This window comes from Mangifera indica, chromosome 7 (assembly GCF_011075055.1).
Source record: "Mangifera indica cultivar Alphonso chromosome 7, CATAS_Mindica_2.1, whole genome shotgun sequence".
Taxonomy (NCBI): Eukaryota; Viridiplantae; Streptophyta; class Magnoliopsida; order Sapindales; family Anacardiaceae; genus Mangifera; species Mangifera indica.
In genome coordinates this window covers 9,531,895-9,555,256 of record NC_058143.1, presented here as the reverse complement: position 1 = coordinate 9,555,256, position 23,362 = coordinate 9,531,895, and the positions used below count along the sequence as shown (strand labels likewise).

At 34.7% G+C, this 23,362-nt stretch overlaps 1 protein-coding gene and 1 non-coding gene across 2 annotated transcripts; one reads left to right on the top strand and one right to left on the bottom strand.

Moving 5' to 3' along the window:
• The first annotated feature begins 83 nt into the window (after positions 1-83).
• On the top strand, positions 84-12,843 carry LOC123221442. The gene is made up of 4 exons (XM_044644294.1): positions 84-266; positions 10,402-11,244; positions 11,395-12,422; positions 12,522-12,843. Exons 1-4 carry the CDS (start codon positions 84-86, stop codon positions 12,841-12,843), a joined length of 2,376 nt encoding a protein of 791 aa, XP_044500229.1.
• LOC123222225 lies at positions 10,669-10,775 on the bottom strand. The gene has a single exon (XR_006503549.1). It is a non-coding gene; the product is annotated as a small nucleolar RNA R71 (small nucleolar RNA).
• Positions 12,844-23,362: the final 10,519 nt, after the last annotated feature.

The following is a 23,362-nucleotide window of genomic DNA, read 5'->3' as shown; positions in this document are numbered from 1 at the left end:
AACTTGGAGGTTCACTTATTTCATAGAAAACAAAGAAGTAATCTACAGTCTCTCTTTCTTCAACAGAAGCAGAATACCGGGCAATGGCAAAAACTACTTGTGAAATAATATGGATTCATGGTCTATTAAAGGACCTGGGCGTGACTATCTCAGAAGCAGTTGAGCTCTACTGTGACAATAAAGCAGCAAAAGATATCTCTACTAATCCAGTGTTTCATGAAAGAACTAAGCATATAGAGATCGACTGCCACTTTGTGAGAGACAAGGTACAAGAAGGATTAATAAAACCTTATCACATTTGAACTACAGAACAATTGGCCGACATATTTACCAAGCCTTTGGGATCAAGACAACATTTCTATCTCTTACACAAGCTTGGAGTTTACGACATCTACAAACCACAAGCTTGAGGGGGAGTATTGGAAAATATATCTCTGGAATCCTGCGCTATCCCTGAAGATCATACTCCAGATCATTCTCCATCAATCCCCAAATCATATCCCAGATTGATTTCTATCACATCCCTGAAGATCATACCTACATTGATGAACAAATCAATCTATCTTCCATTCAGAGCATGATACGATTGTACAAATATTATGTTACTAAATGTAGACTAGAATTACAGTATATAAACCATAGCTTGTAAAGATTAAAGCAATATAAAAAACAAAATTCTTTTCTTACTCTTCTTGAGCTTATCTGGTTCGTCGCATTGAACCAACTCTGCTCTCTCAGATTTTGGCATAAAGTCTTTTTTATAAGCAAACAAAGACTAAGTGGGAAATAATCCTAGCCAAACCTATGAAACATGTCATTGACCTAACGATGCACACAAAATGTATTTAAGAAGATAACTTATGATGATATCTAACAATATAACAAGCACACAACACAAAATATACAATTCAATAAATGCTATAGTTGAAATGTCTATTTCATGATATGCAAAAAGAAACCTCAGGTCACTATATCTTGTCCATCCATATAAAGAGATGAAGAATTTTCAAAGTTATACTCACACTTTAAATAATAAAGGCTCTTCGTTAATCAAACTCATAAAATAAAATCTAAAAAACAGTGAATCATTCTAGAGTGATAAGCTACTAAGATAACATCCAAAACCCAAATCAACTTGACATATAAATAAAAGTCACTTGCTCAAAAGCAACAATCCATCTTATTGTGTTCAGTTCTAATCTCATTTTTATATAAACAGATGATAACTCCTTGTCAAAACAGGATCTTACTATCATTCCACTTTATAGAATGACAAAGGTCATTTGGCCTAACCATATATATTTATTGCTGGTCCAAGCAAATTCGCATCAACGGTTTTGCAAATATGTTTCAACTGAATCGATAGAACGGCAAGGTAAAATAACCTTACGCACGTACTAAGCGTATGAGGCAGTAACTGATGGAAAAGTCTCGTAATTGGCGGACTTCAAATTATCAATAAAGTCCAATTAAACATGCAAGTTCTTGGTGCACAAGTGTGCTGGAACCACTGAAAAGTCAGTGACAAAGGGACGGAAGGGCGCTAAAGTCAATGTAACTGTCTTTTGGATTTTTAAAACAGCGTAAGAGATCCGTTTGCAGTGACGTTGCCATTTGACAACTCCACTATTATTGCCATAAACAAGATTAAATTACCTTGCCCCACCCAAGGTATGGTTTAAAAAACTCTTTTTACCAAATATCCAATTGTTTATACAAATTAATATTGTAAAAAAAAATATTCACTATCGATATCGTTTTAAAAAATTAAAAATAATTATTTTATATATCAAATTCAAACATTTCAAACATCTTAATTTAGTTTATTAATAAATTTGAAAACTTATATTATCATTTTTGAAATTCTAAGCACCATTAAACTATGATTATATCATCCCAAATAATGAAATCAATGTAAAATAGAGTTAAAAAGATTGATATCAATAAAATAAATTATTAATAATTACAGTAACATTTGAGGGAATTAGAATAAAGGAGATCGATGTATGGAACAAGCTATTAAATTTCGTAAATGTTAAATAAGATAAAAAAGATAATGTCATTCAAAGAATAAGTTGGAGATAAATAGATCAATGTCAAAGGAGTGTTTATAAAAGTCAAATCAGTATCATAGACATAGATACTGATAATTTTTGCAAATGCATGATTGTATTAGAAAATTATTTTATATATTCGGCCAATTATTGAAACTTTAAGTTTCCTTTTACATCTCTAACACGCAATTTAATAGATTTAAAAAGTTAAAAGTGGGGATTTTTTTTTCACTTTTTATATTATTTGATTGTTTTAAATCCATAATAATAATTTTTTATCAATATTTGAATAATAAGTATACTATTTGTTATAAAAATTATATTAATGAATAATTAAAATAATTTACATATCATATCATACAAACATGTTATTGGATACCGGTCCACCCATGACGGGTCAACCTGACCCGAATTGATTAACTGCCAAGGGACAGTTATTAGCGGTTATTATTGATAGTTAGAATCTTATATAAAGTCCTAATTGCCTCCCAAAGCAAATAAGAATAAAGCCATTTTTTACAGAGATGAACTCTCCTCTCCTGCCAAAACCAATGCATAGTAAATTCATCTCCCAAATGGAAATTAGTACGTGGGCAAATGGCGTTATGGAAACAGAATAACGTCAACACCTCGCGTAGAATTCGAAGACGCTTCATCGAAAGAAGAAACGGGTATGCAAATTCGTATTTACAGATTTCATAGATTTTGATCCTGACATGTTTAATTATTTTCAACATTTGTATCAGAGCCTTGGATACGTATTTGTTATATTTTTATGTGATTTTTATTGCGTATATTGTGAAATTAAAATCTGCATGTTGAATTTCGTTTTTGGACACGAATTTAATTCGGCTAAAATTGCATAAAATTAGTGTTGGGAAACATGTTGGATGTATGCTAGGAATGATATTACATGTTTTAAATTGAAAAACGACTCGAATTAACGTCGGAATCAATGAAAATTGACCTAAATCCGAGACCCAAGGTGTCTTTTGCTTTGTTGCCATTTTGACAGATTCCGACGCCATGTTATCGCCGCCAGAAAACCGTTGGAAAATAGCCAATTAAAAGCACAACACTTTTAGGGTTCATCACGCGATTCTGGGTCACAATCGGGTTGGGAAAACCTGATTGGTCAACGGATTGGTCAAACCTAATGGTCAATGCGTCAACCCATTTAGTCAATCGAGTCGACCCAACTCGGATCCTGACCCATGGGTAGCCCGATCAATTGTTGACCGGTCAATGGTCAAATAATTGACCATTCAACGGTCAATATTTGACCGCGCGTGATAACTAGTTCTGGCACGTGATAGCATATGAAACCTGTTTTCTGATCCTTGGATGTTGTGTAGTACTCGGATCTGTATATGAGATGTGTTTCATAGGTCTTACGGCGTATAATTGTTGACTCAAGGAGTCATTATACTCTTATTTTGATGATAACAAACTAATATGTCTCTTAGCATATTAACTAATGATTTTACTTGAGTGTGAACTTAGATTGTAAGAATTTATCTAATGCACTTGAAGGAGTTTCAAGATGGAAATGAAAGAGAATACTCAATTGAAGAATTCTTGAAGATTTCAAGAAAAACTCAAGTTTAGGTAGATATATTTGTAATTTGGAGCATTCATTTTGATTAGAATATTTAATTGCATGGGATAGCTCACTTGAAAACTCATTTTCATATCTTTCACATTTTGGGTTAAAATATCATTTTTCAAACTTATTAGGTTAACCCAATTCTTTCACTAAAGTTTATTAATTCATTTAAAATGATGAAGTTTTGTGAACTACATTTTCATATCTTAAAGTTGGTTTTGAAAGAATTTTCAAAAATGGGTTAAATTGTCACTTTTCAAAGTTTTAAGGGTCAAATATGATTTTTGAAAATTCAGGGGGTAAAACAATAAAATTCGATCGACTGAATTTGACCGATTGAATTCTTCGATGGCAGTTTTCGAATTGTCTAGAAGCCATGTATCTTGGCTTCTAGAAATTCGGTTGATCGAATTTTAGTTTGAATTTTCCAATGGCTAGTGCCACGTAAGCTCCACAGAAGTGCCACATCACATTCGATTGACCGAATTTCATCCTATCAACCGAATTGTGCATTTTCTGGAAAACTAAAATGACTATTTTTTGTGTACAATGGTAACTTTCCTTATTTTTCCCTATATAAACCTAATCAAATTAGTTCGAAAAGAACTTTTGCCACAAAAAACTTTCATATATTTGAGAGCAAATTAGTTTTGAGCTATTCACTTACAAATTCTTTTCTTTAATCAAAACCCTTGCTTATATACCTTGTAATTTCATTTGTATTGGGTTGTACTAAGCTTTAACTTTCATATACGCTCTTTGAGAGAGATCATATTTCAATTTCGTACTAAAATTCGTACTATAAAAGAGTAAGGTTCACTCTTAGAGAGATTAGAAAATTTCTAATGAGAGAAATTGAGCCTTAACATTTGTAAAGGTTAATAGCACCTTGGAAGCTATTTTGGTTGTGAAGAAAAGCTTGGTTGAGGTTTTGGTCAACCAAGGATTAGTGGAATACTCCAAGGGAGAAAACTTGGAGGAGTGGACGTAGGCCAGGTTGAGCCGAACCACTATACATCGCGTGTTTGATTTTCTCTTCCCTTAAACTCATACTTTATGTTATGTTATTTTGATTGTATTGATTATTTGAAATATTTTAGTTATTCTTATAAATTGGATTAAAAATAGGCAACATTCATTGATTTGAATAAATTGCTTTAATTCTCAAATTTGGTAAAGATTGTTTTAAAATTACCTAATTCGCCCCCTTCTTAGGCCATTCGATCCTACAATTGGTATCAGAGCTTGGTTGTTCATTCTCATAAACTTAACCATTTAGAGCAATGGTCAAAAACCTAGGAAAATCCCATACCGTTAGTGAAGGGCTTGCCCTTAATAGACCGTCATTATTTGATGGCACTGGTTATGCCCATTGGAAAAATCGTATGTCGATTTTCCTTCAAAGTGATTATGAATTGTGGGATGTAGTGCAAGATGGACCTTTTGTTCCTATGAAAGAAGTAGATGGAAAACAAGTGCCCAAAACTAGGGAAAAAATGACCCTTCAAGATGAGAAGAATATTGCCATTAATGCTAGAGCTATGAATGTGTTATATTGTGTATTAAATGAATATAACTTTAATAAGGTACAAGCTTGTACCTCGGCTAAAGAAATTTGGGAATTATTGATGGTGTCAAATGAGGGGACTTTACAAGTCAAGGAGACCAAAATTAGCATGCTCACACACTCATATGAGTTATTTAAGATGAATGAAAATGAAACTATTAGTGACATGTTTGATAGATTTATTACTATTGTGAATGAATTGAAAAATCTTGGTAAAGTTTATACTAACCAAGGAAATGTCAAGAAACTTCTTAGGTGTTTACCTCCCTCTTGGGATCCCAAAGTGACGGCAATCAAATAAGTAAAAGATGTCAAGAATCTACCTCTTGAAGAGCTTTTAGGTTCACTTCTCACTCATAAGCTTACTATGAAGCAACGACAAATTGAAGAAGTGGAAAAGAAGAAAAAAAATATCACCTTCAAATCATCCATCAAAGAGAATGAAAAGTTCATAGAAGAAGAAGATGAGACATCAAATGATGAAGATGAAGACATTGCACTCTTGACTAGAAAGATTGGAAAACTTCTAAGGAATAGAAAGCTAAGAAGAAATGGAAACTTCATAAAAAGGGAGGCTTCTAAAGGTGAAAGGGGAGAAAGACAAAGGAGAGAACAAGTTGTGTGCTATGAATGCAAGAAGCCGAGACACATCAAATATGATTGTCCTCTCCTCAAAATTGGTAGATCGAAAAATAAAGCAATGAAGGCTACATGAGATGATAGCGATGAAAGTGAATCTGAAAAGGAGGATAATAAAGTAGCCAACATGTGTTTCATGACAATTACAAATAATGAGGTAATTAACTCTATCTCATCTAATATTTGTGATGATTTAGATGACATAGATGATGAGATAGATGAAAACCCCTGATATGAAGAGTTATATGATACATTTGAATAGATGAATGAAAAACTTGCTCTTTGCATGTCTAAAAATTTAACCCTTAAAAAGAAAAATTTTAACTTGGAAAAGGAAAATGAGTCCCTAAAGAAAGAAAATGAAACTCTTAACCAAAAAATCTTTAAGCTGAAAGCAAAAGAAATAAAGAAAACAAGTGTTCCATTTTTGAAAAAGAAAAACAAAAGCTTGAAAATGATCTTTGCATAGCTAAAAAGGAAAAAGAAATTATAGAAAATGAAATTGAAGTTTTAAAAAGGGGAGCAAAAGATTTAAGTGAAATAGTTTTAAAATTTAAAAATGGAAAATATATTCTTGATAAAACGCTTGGTGTACAAAGGGGAGTCTTAAACAAAAGAGGACTTGGTTATAAACCTTTTATCAAGGCAAAACACTTAAAAAATTATTTTGTTAAAGCCTCAATTTCAAGTGAATCAAATATAACTTGCAATTATTGTGGAAATAAAGGTCATATCTTATCATCTTGCCTAATTCAAAAGAAACATCATATAGGCACTAAGAAAGTGTGGGTTCCTAAGGGAACAAAAACTAACCACCAAGGACCCAACATGATTTGATACCTAGGACAAATTCTTGAATCTCCCATTGTGTTTAGAAACCAAAAAACAAAAGGAAGAAAAGCAAATGGTTCCTCGATAGTGCTTGCTTAAGACACATGACCAGAGATATTTCACTTTTCTTGACAATAAACAAGAAAGATGGAGGACATGTCACCTTTGGAGACAATGCGAAGGGTAAAATTATTGGCATTGGAAATATTGGTAACAACTCTCATATTATCATTGAAAATGTTCTTTTGGTAGATAGTCTTAAGCATAATCTCCTTAGCATTAGTCAACTATGTGATAAAGGATTTAAAGTCATTTTTGAGTCAAATAGTTGCATTATAGAAAATATGAATGATGGAAAAACAAGTTGTGTAGGAAATAGAGATGGAAATGTTTACACTATAGAAGTAGAAAATGCATCTCATGAAAATCTATGTTTCTTCGCATTGCATGAAGATAGTTGGTTATGACATAGAAGATTAGGTCATGCTAGCATAGACTTGATTTCAAAAATCTCCAAGAAAGAGCTTGTAAAAGGTCTTCCGAAAATAGATTTTGTTAAAGATAAAATTTGTGATGCATGTCAATTTGGTAAACAAACAAAAAATTCTTTTAAAAGTAAAACTCATATTTCTACATCTAGACCTTTACAACTTCTTCATATTGATCTTTTTAGTCCTTTAAGAATCGCAAGCCTAAGTGGAAAACATTATGCTTTTGTTATTGTTGATGATTTTTCAAGATTCACTTGGGTACTTTTTCTTGCATCAAAAGATGAAGCCCTCTATGCATTTTCAAAATTTGTCAAGAAAATATAAAAAAAGAAAGAAATGCATATTTCTTGTATTATAAGTGATCATAAGGGAGAATTTGAAAATCATTTATTCGAAAACTTTTATGATGAGCATGGTATTGAATATCAATTCTCTTGTCCTAGAACTCCCCAACAAAATGGTGTTGTTGAAAGAAAGAATAGGACAATTCAAGAGATGGCTAAAACCATGTTAAATGAAAAAACTTTACCTCAATATTTTTGGGCGGAAGTTGTAAACACCGCATGCTATGTTCTAAATCGTGTTTTAATAAGACCATCTTTAGATAAAACTCTATATGAACTTTGGAAAAACAAAAAATCAAATATTGGTTATTTTAAAGTTTTTGGATGCAATGTTTTACTTTGAACACAAAAGAAAACTTAGGAAAATTTGATTCAAAATCAGACATTGACATTTTTCTTGGATATTCATCATCTAGTAAAGCATATAAAGTGTTTAACAAAAGGACACTAGTAGTTGAGGAATCCATGCATGTTATTTTTGATGAATCTAATCCTTTAACTAGTGTGCAAGTTGATATTGATGATGATCAAGTTAAAAATAGAGACCAAACGGAAATTCATGATTCACCAAATGATGATAAGGATGAAGCAAACCAAGAGCTAAAACATGAAGAAGATAAAGATAAAGATCTTCCTAAGGCTTGGAGGTATGCAAATGCTCATCCTAAAGAATTAATTATTGGTGAGGAAAATCAAGGTGTTAAAACTAGATCATCCTTTAATATTTGTAATAATTTAGCATTTCTCTCATAATTTGAACCAAAAACATTTCATGATGCATTAAATGTTGAATTTTGGATTTTAGCCATGCAAGAGGAACTAAATAAATTCTAAAGAAACAACGTTTGGGAAGTAGTCCCTCGTTCGGATCATCAATCCGTTATTAGCACAAAATGGGTTTTTAGAAACAAAATGGATGAATCCAGAGTTGTTGTCAGAAATAAAGCTAGATTAGTGGTTCAAGGCTACAACCAAGAAGAAGGAATAGATTTTGAAGAAACTTTTGCATCGATAGCTAGACTAGAATCCATTTGGATGATTTTGGCATTTGCATGTTCTAAAAATTTTATTTTATATCAAATGGATGTCAAAAGTGCTTCTTAAATGGATTTATCATGGAGGAAATTTATGTTGAATAACCTCCTGGGTTTGAAAGTCATGATTTCCCAAACCATGTTTTTAAACTTCAAAAAGCTCTTTATGGTTTAAAACAAACACCTCGAGCATGGTATGAATGTTTGAGTAAATTTTTGCTTGAAAAAAATTTTTGCATTGGAAAAGTAGATACTACTGATAAGGCCATTAATTGTTATTATTTTGATTTATAATTCCCTTGTGTTGTGTGGAAATTTGATTCAATCTAATGGAATTACTTATCTTTTTGCATTTAGGAAGCTTTGAGCAATTTTGGAATAAGTTGGGCCAAAAAGAAGAAAAACTAGAGCAGATCTATTAATCTGGAATTTCCGTAATGCAGACTAGGCGTGGGCACGTGAAAGATGAGAGCAGAATTCGAAAAACAGATCTGAACGCCCAGATTAGCTGCAAGAGTCCATAAAATATTAAGATTTGCTTCCTAGGAAAGGGATAATCACCAGCTGGAAAAGAGGATTAATTGAGATGGATAAGGAAAGATATTTTTGGAGGAATGATATACATTAAAGATACATATCACTTTGCTTGATTGGATTAGGAGATTAAGATTCACTTTCAATTTCCAGATTTTTAGTAGGAAGATAATATATATACTCTTATTTTTATTTGAGAATTATCAACCATTGTACTTAGAGAATTAGAGAGAAAAACATGGTCTACAGTGGCTGAATAATTTATCTTGGTTGAAAGGATCTGAAACCATGGAACTATAATGATTGTGAGATTTATTTTTGTTCTTTAATGCATCTTTTAATTATTTGAGTATTGGTTATCTTTCTAAATTATTTTTCATGATTGTGTTAGTTGATTTCTAAGGTGCGCAATTAGTTTATCAATTAATATAATCTATTGCTAGTTTAGGTGCTGAATCCGTAATTGTTCAATCCACCTAATCGAAGTGGCAACTAGGTTTATCGTTTGCTGCGTCAGAAACTTTAAATCCTAAGAAAATAATCAACTAGATTAAATGCAACGTCGTACGTTTGTGTTGTCTTGCTTCGTTGGTCTTTCTAATTAGTAATGCTATTGTTTAATTAAATTCGAGATCGTATCCGAATTATTAATCAATAAGGGTTAATTGGAATACATGTTTTTGGTTAACTAATCGTAAGGAATGACAGGTTAATTCAATACCACAACGAATATTCAATTAATTAATTTGATATTTTGTTTCGATGATCAATCGCAGTTCCAATGGTGGATGTGACCGAAAACCAAGGTTTGTTAAATCGATTTATTCCTTTTAGATTATTTAATTAGTGTTTTTCATTATAATTTGCATTCACTTCAAAACCCCCCTTTTTATTTATTTGTTTCGATTTATTTGTGACAACATACTAATCAAAGCTCTTCGAGGGAACGATCCCTACTTTCCTTTACTACATTTTTGTTGCAGGAATTTAGGATTTAATTTGGGTGTCAACGACAACACGTACCAAATTTTGGCGCCGTTGCCGGGGAGTTTTTAATTTGTATGTTCATTACGCGACCTTTGAAACAAGCTAGTTTACAGTTTGATCCAGAAATTGAAAAGACTGCAAAAGGGCTGAGAAAAGAAGCGAAAAGGAGACTGCACGCACACAAAACAGTTCACGAAACAGAGGAAAACATGGCTGAAAATCAGACTTTAAGAGAGCTTGCTGCTCCAAATTTAAATCAACAACCACACTACATTACTTTTTCGAATTTAGATGTTAATACCACTTTCGAATTAAAATCTGGACTAATTCATCTTTTACCTATTTTTCGTGGTTTTGTAGGTGAAGATCCTCATAAACATTTGAAAGAATTTCATGTGGTGTGCACCGGAATGAAACCGAATGGAGTAACCGAAGAACAAATCAAGATGAGGGCTTTTCCATTTTCTTTGAAAGATGATGCGCAAGATTGGTTGTATTATCTACCTGCTGGAAGTATCACTACTTGGCATGAGATGAAAAGATTATTTCTACAGAAATTTTTTCCAGCATCAAGAGCAGCCAGCATAAGGAAAGAAATTTGTGGCATTAGGCAGCAGAGTGGAGAGTCTTTATACGAATATTGGGAGCGCTTTAAAAAACTTTGTACAAGTTGTCCACATCACCAAATTAGTGACCAGCTGCTTATCCAATATTTTTACGAAGGACTTTTATCGAATGAGAGAAATATGATTGATGCAGCAAGTGGTGGAGCATTGGCTGACAAAACACCTAAAGTAACCCGAAATTTAATTGTAAATATGGCGTCAAATTCACAACAATTTGGGAATAGATTAGACCATTCGTCTCGACGCGTCAATGAGGTAAGTGTATCTTCTCTTGAAAGCCGACTAGATGATCTAACTATTCTTGTACGTCAAATGGTTGTAGGAAAAATAGAGGTAGCGAAAGTTTGCGGAATCTGTTCGGTAGGAGGACATCCAACTGATATGTGCCCAACACTTCAGGAGGACTGCTCTGAACATGCTAATGTAGTGGGCGGATTTTTAGGACAGCAGCAGCGAAATCATAATTATAATCCCTATTCAAATACCTACAACTCCGGTTGGAGAGACCATCCTAATTTTCGTTATGGGAATGCAAATGCGAATCAGCCTTCGAATAATTTTTAGCCGTATCAACAGCCCTATGTTCCTAGACAACAGTAACCAACACAAAATTCTAGTTCAGGTACATCTCTTGAAGATATTGTTAAAACTATGGCTACTAACACTGTGAAATTTCAACAGGAAACAAGAACCAGTATTCAAAATTTGGAGAATCAAATGAGTCAGATGGCTACTGCAATCAGCAGGCTGGAAGCCCAAAATTCAAGTAAACTGTCATCACAAACTGTGGTGAACCCAAAGGAGAATGCTAGCGCCATAGTGCTGAGAAGTGGAAAAGAGTTGGAGATGCCAATTAAAGAACCACCTGTACCACTTGTACCAACACAACAAGCGGAAAACAAAGAAGAAGCGGTAGTAGAAAAGAATCCTTCCAAAAAGGTAGCGACAGGTAAATATCCTTCTTTCAGCGAATACAGACCTGTTCCTCCTTTTCCTGAAGCTTTAAAACTGAAGTGCGAAAGCAATGCGGATTTATATGAGACCTTTCGAAAGTGTGAAGTCAATATCCCACTGTTTGATGCAATAAAACAAGTGCCTCGCTATGCTAAATTTTTGAAAGAGCTGTGTACATTGAAAAGAAAGCAAAAACTCAAAAGGTATGAAAAAATAAAGGTAGGAGAAAATGTTTCAGCCATAATTCGAAAGAGTCTTCCTGAAAAATGCAAAGATCCAGGTATGTTTTGTATCCCTTGCACCATAGGAGGAACAAAAATTGAAAAAGCCATGTTAGATTTAGGAGCATCTATTAATGTAATGCCATATTCCATTTATTCTACTCTTAATCTGGGTCCTTTAGAACAAACTGGTGTAGTTATTCAGTTGGCCGATAGATCGAATACATATCCGAAAGGATTAATTGAAGATGTTCTTGTTCAGGTTAATGATAAATTAATTTTTCCAGCTGATTTTTATATTCTTGACATGGAAAATAATGACCAATCTGCACCTATTTTGTTGGGAAGACCTTTTCTGAAAACAACTAAAACGAAAATTGATGTTCATAAAGGCACACTGACCATGAAGTTTGATGGTGAAGCTGTCCAATTTAATATTTATGATGTTATGAAATATCCTGATATGGATTTTCCTGTGTATTCAGTTGATTTAATTGATTCTCTTGCGCAGGAAATTTTTGATGATGAAGATGAGTTGGAAGCAGCTAACCAGGAAATTATTTTGAAAGAAAGAGATGAACCTAAATTAATTTCAGATGTGCAGAATATAGTGGTAGCGATGAATGAGTGCAGAGAGCTGAAAAATACAGATAATTTATCTTATATTGAGTTGCCAGTGCCTAACGAAAAATTGATACCTTCTGTTTTGCAAGCACCAGAGCTGGAGCTGAAACCTCTTCCAAATCACCTAAAATATGTGTACCTTGGAGATGGGGAGACCTTACCAGTGATTATTTCTAGCAAGTTAATTAAGCAAAAAGAGGAAAAATTGGTACAGATTCTGAAGAAGCATAAAACAGCCATAGGATGGACCATTACCGACATAAAAGGAATCAGCCCCTCTACTTGCATGCATCGAATTCATCTTGAAGAGGGAGCTAAACCAATTCGATAGCCACAAAGGAGGCTGAATCCGCCAATGATGGAAGTGGTGAAGAAGGAAATTTTGAAGTTGCTTCAAGCCGGAGTAATTTATCCTATTTCAGACAGCGAATGGGTCAGCCCTGTTCAAGTCGTTCCAAAGAAGACCGACATCACAGTGGTAAAAAATCAGAATGATGAATTGGTGCCTACTCGAGTTCAGAATGGGTGGCGGGTCTGTATAGATTATAGGAAATTAAATTCGATAACCCGTAAAGATCACTTTCCGTTTCCATTTATTGATCAAATGTTGGAAAGGTTGGCTGGCCGAGCTTACTATAGTTTTCTAGATGGTTTTTCAGGATATTTTCAGATTGCAATTGCTCCCGAAGATCAAGAGAAGACAACTTTCACATGTCCATTTGGAACTTTTGCATATCGACGAATGCCATTTGGAGCTTGTAATGCACCGGCTACTTTTCAAAGGTGTATGGTAAGTATATTTTTAGATTATGTTAAGCATATTATCGAAATTTTTATGGACGATTTTACTGTTCACGGAGACTCATTTGATAATTGTTTGCAGAATCTCACACTTATGTTACAAAGATGCATTGAAACTAACCTTGTTTTAAATTTTGAAAAATGTCATTTTATGGTTGAGCAAGGTATAGTTTTGGGGCATGTAGTTTCAGCCAGGGGTATTGAGGTAGATAAGGCTAAAGTTGATATTATTCAGTCCTTACCTTACCCCGCTAGTGTGCAGGAAGTTCGTTCTTTTCTTGGCCATGCAGGTTTTTACCGACGTTTTATTAAAGAATTTTCACGTATTGCATTGCCATTATGTAAGCTGCTGCAGAAAGAGGTGACTTTTGAGTTTGATGAAAGCTGCAAAAAGGCATTTGACAAGTTGAAGCAGCTACTGACTTCTACACCAATAATCCAGCCACCAGATTGGAGTCTCCCGTTTGAAATAATGTGTGATGCAAGTGATTACGCTGTAGGAGCCGTGTTGGGGCAGCGAGTTGTAAGGGTGCTACATGCCATATATTATGCATCAATGACCTTAAATGATGCACAAAAAAATTATTCGACCATTGAAAAAGAACTCTTGGCTGTTGTGTTTGCATTAGAAAAATTTCGTTCTTATTTATTGGGTACTAAAGTGGTTATTTACTCTGATCATACAACTCTTAGGTACTTGATTACAAAGAAGGAGGCAAAGCCAAGGCTTATAAGATGGGTTCTGCCGCTGAGTGAATTTGACCTGGAGATCAAGGATAAATCTGGACAAGAAAATTGTGTTGCTAACCATTTAAGCCGTCTGGTTCATGTTAAAACAGAGCAGAATCTGCAGGAGCAATTTCCTGATGAGCAGTTATTTTCAGCGAGCTGCAGGCTACCCTGGTACGCACACATGGTGAATTATTTAGTTACTAACATATTGCCAACTGATTTATCTAAGGCTCAAAGAGACAAACTGAAAAATGATGCAAAATATCACGTATGGGACGATCCATATCTGTGGAAGCGTTGCGCTGATCAAATTATTAGAAGGTGTGTACCTGAAACTGAAATTTCTTCTATTATTACCTTCTACCATTCGTATGCTTGTGGAGGCCATTTTGGAGCAAAACGGACAGCAAGAAAAATTCTGGATTATGGATTTTTCTGGCCAACTTTATTCCGAGACACATACTTGTTTTGTAAATCTTGTGAACACTGTCAGAAAACAGGTAATATTTCACAGAAAAATGAAATGCCTCAAACTTCTATTTTAGTTTGCGAAATTTTTGATGTTTGGGGTATTGATTTCATGGGGCCTTTTCCATCTTCGTTTGGTTACGTCTGTATTTTATTGGCAGTTGATTATGTCTCGAAATGGGTAGAAGCGAAAGCTACCCGAACTGATGACTCTAAAGTTATTTCAGGTTTCCTTAAATCTAACATATTCAGCAGGTTCGGCATTCCGAAGGCTCTAATTAGCGATCAAGGGAAACATTTTTGCAACCGAACAATAGAGGCGCTACTAAAGAAATTTGGTGTAACACACAAGATTGCTACGGCGTACCATCCACAAACAAGCGGACAAGCTGAGGTTTCGAATCGAGAAATTAAATCAATCATAGAGAAAACAGTTGGTCCGACAAGAAAGGATTGGAGATTGCAATTAGAAGATACGTTATGGGCATACAGAACAGCGTACAAAACGCCAATTGGGATGTCGCCGAATAGGTTGATATTCGGTAAGGCCTGTCATCTTCCAGTTGAATTAGAACACAGAGCATATTGGGCTGTCAAGCATTGCAATATGAAGTTGGATGAGAGTGGCGAACATAGGAAATTACAGCTGCAAGAATTAGAAGAAATTCGCAATGACGCGTACGAGAATGCTAGAATTTACAAGGAGAAAACAAAAGCTTTCCATGACAAAATGATTTCTAGAAAGGAGTTTTCACTTGGCCAAAAAGTTCTCCTTTATCATTCAAGACTTCGATTATTTCCAGGTAAATTACGTTCTCGTTAGATTGGGCCGTTCGTTGTTATTAACGTTTTTCCTCATGGTGCAGTAGAGATTCAGAGCTTAACGACATCGAAAGTATTTAAAGTTAATGGCCACAGACTCAAACTGTTTTACGAAGGAGTGCCAACTGAAAACGTCGGAGAAGTGGAGCTGAAAGATCCCATGTACATGGATGAATAGACGAAGGCATTACGTCGAGCCGACGACTGTAAACAAAGGCGCTACTTGGGAGGCAACCTAAGCTTAATTTTGATTAATGTTTCAATTTTAATTTTCTCAACAATTGCTTTAATTTCGGTTTATGTGTTCAAATTTTTAGTTTTAAATTTCAGTTTTAGGATGTTTAGATAGTTAATTAGCAATTATTTTATGATTTTTTTTATTGGGTTTATTTTAATTTATTTTCAGGTTACTGTTCAATCGTCTTCTTCCTCCTGCCAGTCTCAATTAGTCTTCTGTAAATGTTCACGAGGGGAGGAATCTACACTTTGGTAATCTGGAGCTAGGTTATGTATTTCTGTCAAAAGTCAAACTTTTGCTTTGATATTTGCTTAAATCCAAGGGGGCCATATGAATTTGTGTGATTAAAAGGGCTGGGTTATTTGCTTCCAGAGAGTATATTCGACAAACCCATGCCTCAAAAATTTCTCTCCACCTAAAACGAAAACCTAGCAGCCCCTTTCCTCCATTCTGCAACACCATGGTCAGAACCCGTTCACAGCATCATCAAGCAACAAAATCCGGCCATCGGAGACCATCCACACCAGAGCTGTTGTCCGATTCTGACGAATCACCGATCAATAGAGCTCCACAGTCTACATCGTCTCTGACGATTGTAACTCCTCCACCATCATTCCCTTCACCGTCACCTCAGCCACGACCAACCACCACGGCTTCCGTCCGCTCGGGTCCACGTTCGTGCACTCAAAAAGGGAAGCAATTGGAAATTTCCAGTAGCCTACAACTTAAATTAGGCGGCTTCAATACCTTCATTGATGAACAAGACCAACAACGGTATGGGTCCATGTGTGAGCGCAAAATCTACCCATGTAAGTATATTCACACTCACACTCTTGAGCAATTAGGAATTCGTAATGAAATTGATGAGCTAGTGAATATACTAAATTGGCAAAATTATGTATATGTGGACTGCCCTGCGTTTATTGAGCTCACCCATGAATTTTATACAACATTTCAGTTTAATGTTGCTGAGGAATTTCATTTGTTTACCAAGGGGATAGTTGAGTTTAGGATAATGGGGAAAGAATGTTCATGTTCAATTTCTGAATTTAACATTGCTTTGGGGTTTTTGAAAAAAGAGGATGAAAAGAGTGAGCGCTACGTACGATCCCAATGTGATTACAGTACTGATTTTAATCCTACTGAATTATGGCATGAATGGTCAGTTGATGTTGCTCCTTATAATCCTAGTGCTTCTAAGAGTTCGTATTTAAAAAGCCCCGTGTTCAAATATTTACAACGATTCTTAGCTTTTAATTTTTCTGGACGGAGGGATAGTGCAGGTACCATTTCCAAAGTTGAGTTTTATTTTTTATGGTGTATGGAGCATAACATTCAGGTTAATTTAGGCTTTTGGTTACTCACCCAATTCCAGTTAGTGGTCCAGAAAAAGAATAAACCCTTAATCCTTGGTTCATATATTACTCAATTAGCCATTAACTTGGGTTTATTAGATATTTCTAATCATAACATGCATACTGCTTGTGAGGTGGAACCATTGGATATGACTTGTTTAGACAGGATGGGGATTGTAAGACAACAAGCAGATGGTAGTTTCAGTTTCCTGCAACCTGGACTAGCAGCACCGCCTCATTCCAGGCCAAATAGGCAGCACAAAACGCAAGCAGAAGCAGCTCCCAACAGTACCTAACCACAAGTAGATCTTCCATCATCTTCCTATGCTCATTCATTCGACAGTATAGGGACCCAATTGCAGAGATGTAAACAAAAATTAGACCGTATGGAGCGTAATCTGCTAGCCTTTTTCAATTTGCAAGGATTCACGCCGCCATCTCCACCATCTCCATAATTCAACCTGTTCCTCCTTTTCCACTAAACCAAAGAAGTTTCCCCTTCCTTTTTCTTTTCAATTTCAGTTTATTATTATTTTGTTTTGTTTAAACATTGAGGACAATGTTTGGTTTAAGTGTGGGGGAGGGTTTATTTGTGTTTTATTTTTCTGCTGTTTATTTTTCTGTTGTGTACTATTCTGTCCTTCAGTTTTATTTTATTTAGTTTTTTTTCTGCTCTGTTTTGTTTACGTGTTCTGTTCTTCTCCGCTCTAGTCTTCTTTGTTCTACTTTTATGTTTTGTCTATGTTGTTGTGCCTTGCTGGATAAAGTTTGATTTTTATGGCAGATAGCGTATCCTTCCCTGTGTTTTTTTTTAGTTAGCTAAACAGTCCATTAATCTCACTTTTAATGAATTAATTTGTATGCATGCCTTGGAATTTAGCCGATTCAATAGGAGAGCATTGTACACTGATTTGTTAGATTAATTAGGGGTTTGCATTTAAACAAATTTTGATAATTGAGTGCTCGAGTTTGTTTGAAGTTGAGGTGAATTTATTTATCCCGTGAGTTTTGAGCCGAAAAAGATTGAAACATTCATATCAATCTATGTTTTCTTTGATGAGTGATATTCTTCCATGTGAATATATCTCTAGAACTTGCTTTGAACCGTTTTGAGACCACATTGAAATATGCATGCATGAAAATGATAAAGGCATTCTTGTTTAAACCCTTTAGCTTAAAAAGCCAACCCATTTTAATTTCCCTAGTTAGCCCCTTGAGCCTTACAAAGCCCTTGATTCTTTGTGCTAAAACCATATTACAAACCCAAGCCTTCAAGTAAAAATCCTCACCCAACCATGAAAATGAGCAAGACATTTAAACTTAAATTTGTTGCTTGGTGAATTTGTTATCTTGAGAAATTTAAGTGTGGGGGAAAAGGGAACTTAATTGTATAAGAAGAGATGATGAAAATAAGTTGGCATGGAGAGTGCTATTGAGATTGCCTTATGTTGTTATCTTTGCTACCCAATTCTCTTTATTTATCTAAAAAAAAAAAAAAATGCTGTAACAGAAAAGAAGAAAAAAAGACAGAAAAAGAAAAAAAAAAAAAAGAAAAGAAGTTGAAAAAGAGAGAAGAGAAAGGCAATAGCAAGTAGCAAAGAAATATGGTGGCTTTAGCTTTATATTTTTGTTCCCCTTCGGAGTTTAAATGTTTTGTTAATATTCATGGTTTTAACCTTTTGTATCCATTAATCCTCACCTTTACCCAAAACCCCATTACAACATAAAATAAAGTCCTTTTGATTTATGCATGTATATACTCTAAGTGGTGGAGATTTGGTGTATAAGCAAGCTTATGGTAGAATGTTTGCATTAGAAGAAGTTGAGCGAAACACCGAACCATAAACACATGAGTGATATGAGTGATAACCGTGAGGATAATTCACCAAAGCTTTATACATGCTTTAGAATGCGATTGTCTTTATTTGTCTTTGTGCATACTTCCTTGTAAAGTTTGATAATGATGTGCGTTGATGCTTAAATCTTGGTTGGGTTCAATCTTAAGGTATGCACACTTTTCGGTATCATGAGAAAAGAGATTGATGGAACATTTTTGTGTTTGTTTTATTTTGTTTTTGTTTTACTCGAGGACGAGCAAAAGATAAGTGTGGGGGAATTTGATAAGGCCATTAATTGTTATTATTTTGATTTATAATTCCCTTGTGTTGTGTGGAAATTTGATTCAATCTAATGGAATTACTTATCTTTTTGCATTTAGGAAGCTTTGAGCAATTTTGGAATAAGTTGGGCCAAAAAGAAGAAAAACTGGAGCAGATCTATTAATTTGGAATTTCCGTAATGCAGACTAGGCGTGGGCACGTGAAAGATGAGAGCAGAATTCGAAAAACAGATCTGAACGCCCAGATTAGCTGCAAGAGTCCATAAAATATTAAGATTTGCTTCCTAGGAAAGGGATAATCATCAGCTGGAAAAGAGGATTAATTGAGATGGATAAGGAAGGATATTTTTGGAGGAATGATATACATTAAAGATACATATTTTTCCTTTCTTTTTGGGAAGATATGTATCACTTTGCTTGATTGGATTAGGAGATTAAGATTCACTTTCAATTTCCAGATTTTTAGTAGGAAGATAATATATATACTCTTATTTTTATTTGAGAATTATCAACCATTGTACTTAGAGAATTAGAGAGAAAAACATGGTCTACAGTGGCTGAATAATTTATCTTGGTTGAAGGGATCTGAAACCATGGAACTACAATGATTGTGAGATTTATTTTTGTTCTTTAATGCATCTTTTAATTATTTGAGTATTGGTTATCTTTCTAAATTATTTTTCATGATTGTGTTAGTTGATTTCTAAGGTGCGCAATTAGTTTATCAATTAATATAATCTATTGCTAGTTTAGGTGCTGAATCCGTAATTGTTCAATCCACCTAATCGAAGTGGCAACTAGGTTTATCGTTTGCTGCGTCAGAAACTTTAAATCCTAGGAAAATAATCAACTAGATTAAATGCAATGTCGTACGTTTGTGTTGTCTTGCTTTAGTGGTCTTTCTAATTCGTAATGCTATTGTTTAATTAAATTTGAGATCGTATCCGAATTATTAATCAATAAGGGTTAATTGGAATACATGTTTTTGGTTAACTAATCGTAAGGAATGACAGGTTAATTCAATACCACAACGAATATTCAATTAATTAATTTGATATTTTGTTTCGATGATCAATCGTAGTTCCAATGGTGGATGTGACCGAAAACCAAGGTTTGTTAAATCGATTTATTCCTTTTAGATTATTTAATTAGTGTTTTTCATTATAATTTGCATTCACTTCAAAACCCCCCTTTTTATTTATTTGTTTCGATTTATTTGTGACAACATACTAATCAAAGCTCTTCGAGGGAACGATCCCTACTTTCCTTTACTACATTTTTGTTGCAGGAATTTAGGATTTAATTTGGGTGTCTACGACAGCACGTACCAACTACATTGTTTATTAAGAGAAAAGAAAATGATATACTTTTGGTTCAAATTTATGTTGATGATATCATTTTTGGATCTACTAATGTCTCTTTGTGTGAAGAATTTTCTAACCTCATGAGCAAAGAATTTGAAATGAGCATGATAGGAGAACTCAAGTATTTTCTCGGACTTAATATCAAGCAAAGCAAAGAGGGTATCTTCATCAACCAATCTTCGTACATCAAGGACATATTAAAGAAGTTTGGCATGGAAGGACTAAAAGCCTCAAACACACCAATGAGTTCAACTATCAAGCTCACCAAAGATGAAAGTGGGCCAAATGTTGATGTTAAAATGTATAAAGGTATAATTGGCTCTCTTTTATATTTAACCGCTAGTAGACCCTATATTATGTTTAGTGTGTGCTTATGTGCTCGATTCCAATCATGTCCCAAGGAATCTCATTTAAAAGCCCTTAAAAGAATCTTCAAATATTTATATGGCACTAGATTTTTAGGGTTGTGATATCCTAGAGAAACGTCTTTTAACTTAGTGAGCTATTCAGATGCTGACTTTGCCAGAAGCCAAGTCGATAGAAAACGTACTAGCGGTACGTGTCATTTTCTAGGCCATGCATTAGTTTCATGGTTTTCAAGGAAACAAAACTCTGTAGCTTTATCAACCGCGGAACCGGAATATATTGCCGCATGTAGTTGTTGTGCTCAAGCCTTCTGGATACAACAAACTCTTAGGGATTATAGAGTTAGCCTATCTAAAACTCCAATCTTGTGTGACAACACAAGTGCTATTAGCTTATCCAAAAATCCCATTCAACACTCTCGAACCAAGCATATAGAAATTAGATATCATTTTATTCGAGATCATGTTCAAAAGGGTGATATTTGTCTTGACTTTGTATCCACTGAAAATCAACTTACGGATATTTTTACAAAACCTCTTGGGGAAGAACGTTTTTGCAAAATTAGAGGTGAGCTTGGGATCATGGAAGCACCATATTAGCATTTGCACTTATATATCATGGTGGTTGTAGTGTTTTGGTTGAATTGAAAATGTCAATATATGCTTTATGCTTCATTTTATTGTTTGATCATATTTGATTTTTTTTGTATCAGTTATTATTGCATTGATTTTAATATGTTTGATTTAAATTTTCATCATGTTTTTGCATCAAATTACATTGTATTTCATGCATGATTGAACCAACAGTGCATAGTTGAATCATTTGGACTCATTTATGTTCAAATTGAGAACACAAAATGCATAAAACAAGTTGACTAGAATTTTGCAAACTCGGCTGCTGAATTGCAAAATCTGGTTGACTGAATTTGCCAGAATTTGGTTGACCGTATTGGCTGAATTCCAGCAAAAAAGGGCAGTTTTCCTTCATTTTTTCTCACAAAAAATTTCAGCCCTCTTCCATTCTCTCAACCGAATTTGCTCCACTCTTGCTTAATCCACTTTAAACTCAAAATTTTTGCATCAAATCAATTTCCCACACCATTTATACTTGTTTTAAGCCAAAATAACCTTCCAAAACACCACATTTTACCCAAAATTCCCTAAAATCTCATTAAACCCTAAACCGTAGGTTTTTTAAATTTTATCCAAAATCCCCAAATTTTGTTGAGTTTTCATCAAATTGATCACAAAATCATCACTCCCAACATCCTTCTTCCAAGTTCCAAGCATCAATTTCTCCATATTAGCTTTCTATCAAAAACCCCCAAATTTCATACCCATTTTCAGATTTATTTCCAAAAATACCCCTTTTGGTTGACCCTTTTTACTTTCAAATACGTCACTGTCATCCTCTCATCCTCTCCAACTGTGGTGTGCAGTTAGTTTTCCAATTCGGGTTTGTTTGTGTGAAATTACGATTCTACCCTTGTACGTACAATTGACGTAGCATTCCATTTCGTCATATTTCATCGTGTTTTGTGTGGCATTTCCTTTCTTGCTCTCTATTTTATCTTTTAAAAATTTTCAATTTGTAATATGTTAACATAAGTAGTTAGATTTTGTGTAGTTATTGTGTATATCCTTGTATTTTGTAATCATGGTTAACACTCATCGTAGTAGTGCTAGGCGTTCCCCTAGGCCATCTAGAAATGTTAGACCTAGCTCTTTAGCACATATTGATCAAGCCGAGCCTTTTGAAGCTTCTTTTGATGAGACTCGTTTTCTTTTCGCCCAAGCTGCCGCGACTTTTGCTGAATGCTATAGTCGTCGTGGTTTGTGTAAAACTCAACGAGTCGATTTTAACTTGCTAGCATAGTTCCACCTTAGGCCTCTTTTTGATAGATTTAGATGGACTCGTTTTGTCACCTTGGATGGTTTTGTCTATCCTACCTTTGTTCGTGAATTTTATGCGAACATGGTGTTTGATCGGCTTTATAACGAAGCCACCTCTTTCGTTTGAGGCCATGATATTCATTTCTCTCCTGCTAGCCTTTGTGTCACCTTAGGTTTTCTAGTTGTCTATGGTCCTCTTCTTCCCCTCTGAGGGTGGCATTTTACTGACCCATTATATCTTGATGCCCTTCAAGCTATGACAGGCAATCCTAACCTTGATGTAGTCTCTCGTCCATCCCATAGGCATCTCACTCCATCAGCCCGTCTACTTCATAACATTATTAGTTATACTCTTGCACCAAAATTTGGACATTTCAATGAAGTCAGCACGATTGACTTCTATCTCCTCTCACATCTCTTTCAGGGGTCTCCTATAGACCTTTGTCATGTTATCTTTAATTTGATAGTCTTTGCACTCTCTCATCGTACCCATCTTCTACCTTATACCCCCATTATCACATTGATTCTTTCAGAGGCGGGAGTTTGCTTCCTTGAGGAGCCAGATAACGAGCTAGCTGTTGATCCATATACTACTTCAAACCTCCGTTTATAGGCTTTTGTCAGCACAATGATGTCTAGTGTCATATTTCTGAGCTAGTACCTGGTGGAGAATAGGCTGCCACCGATCTAGGC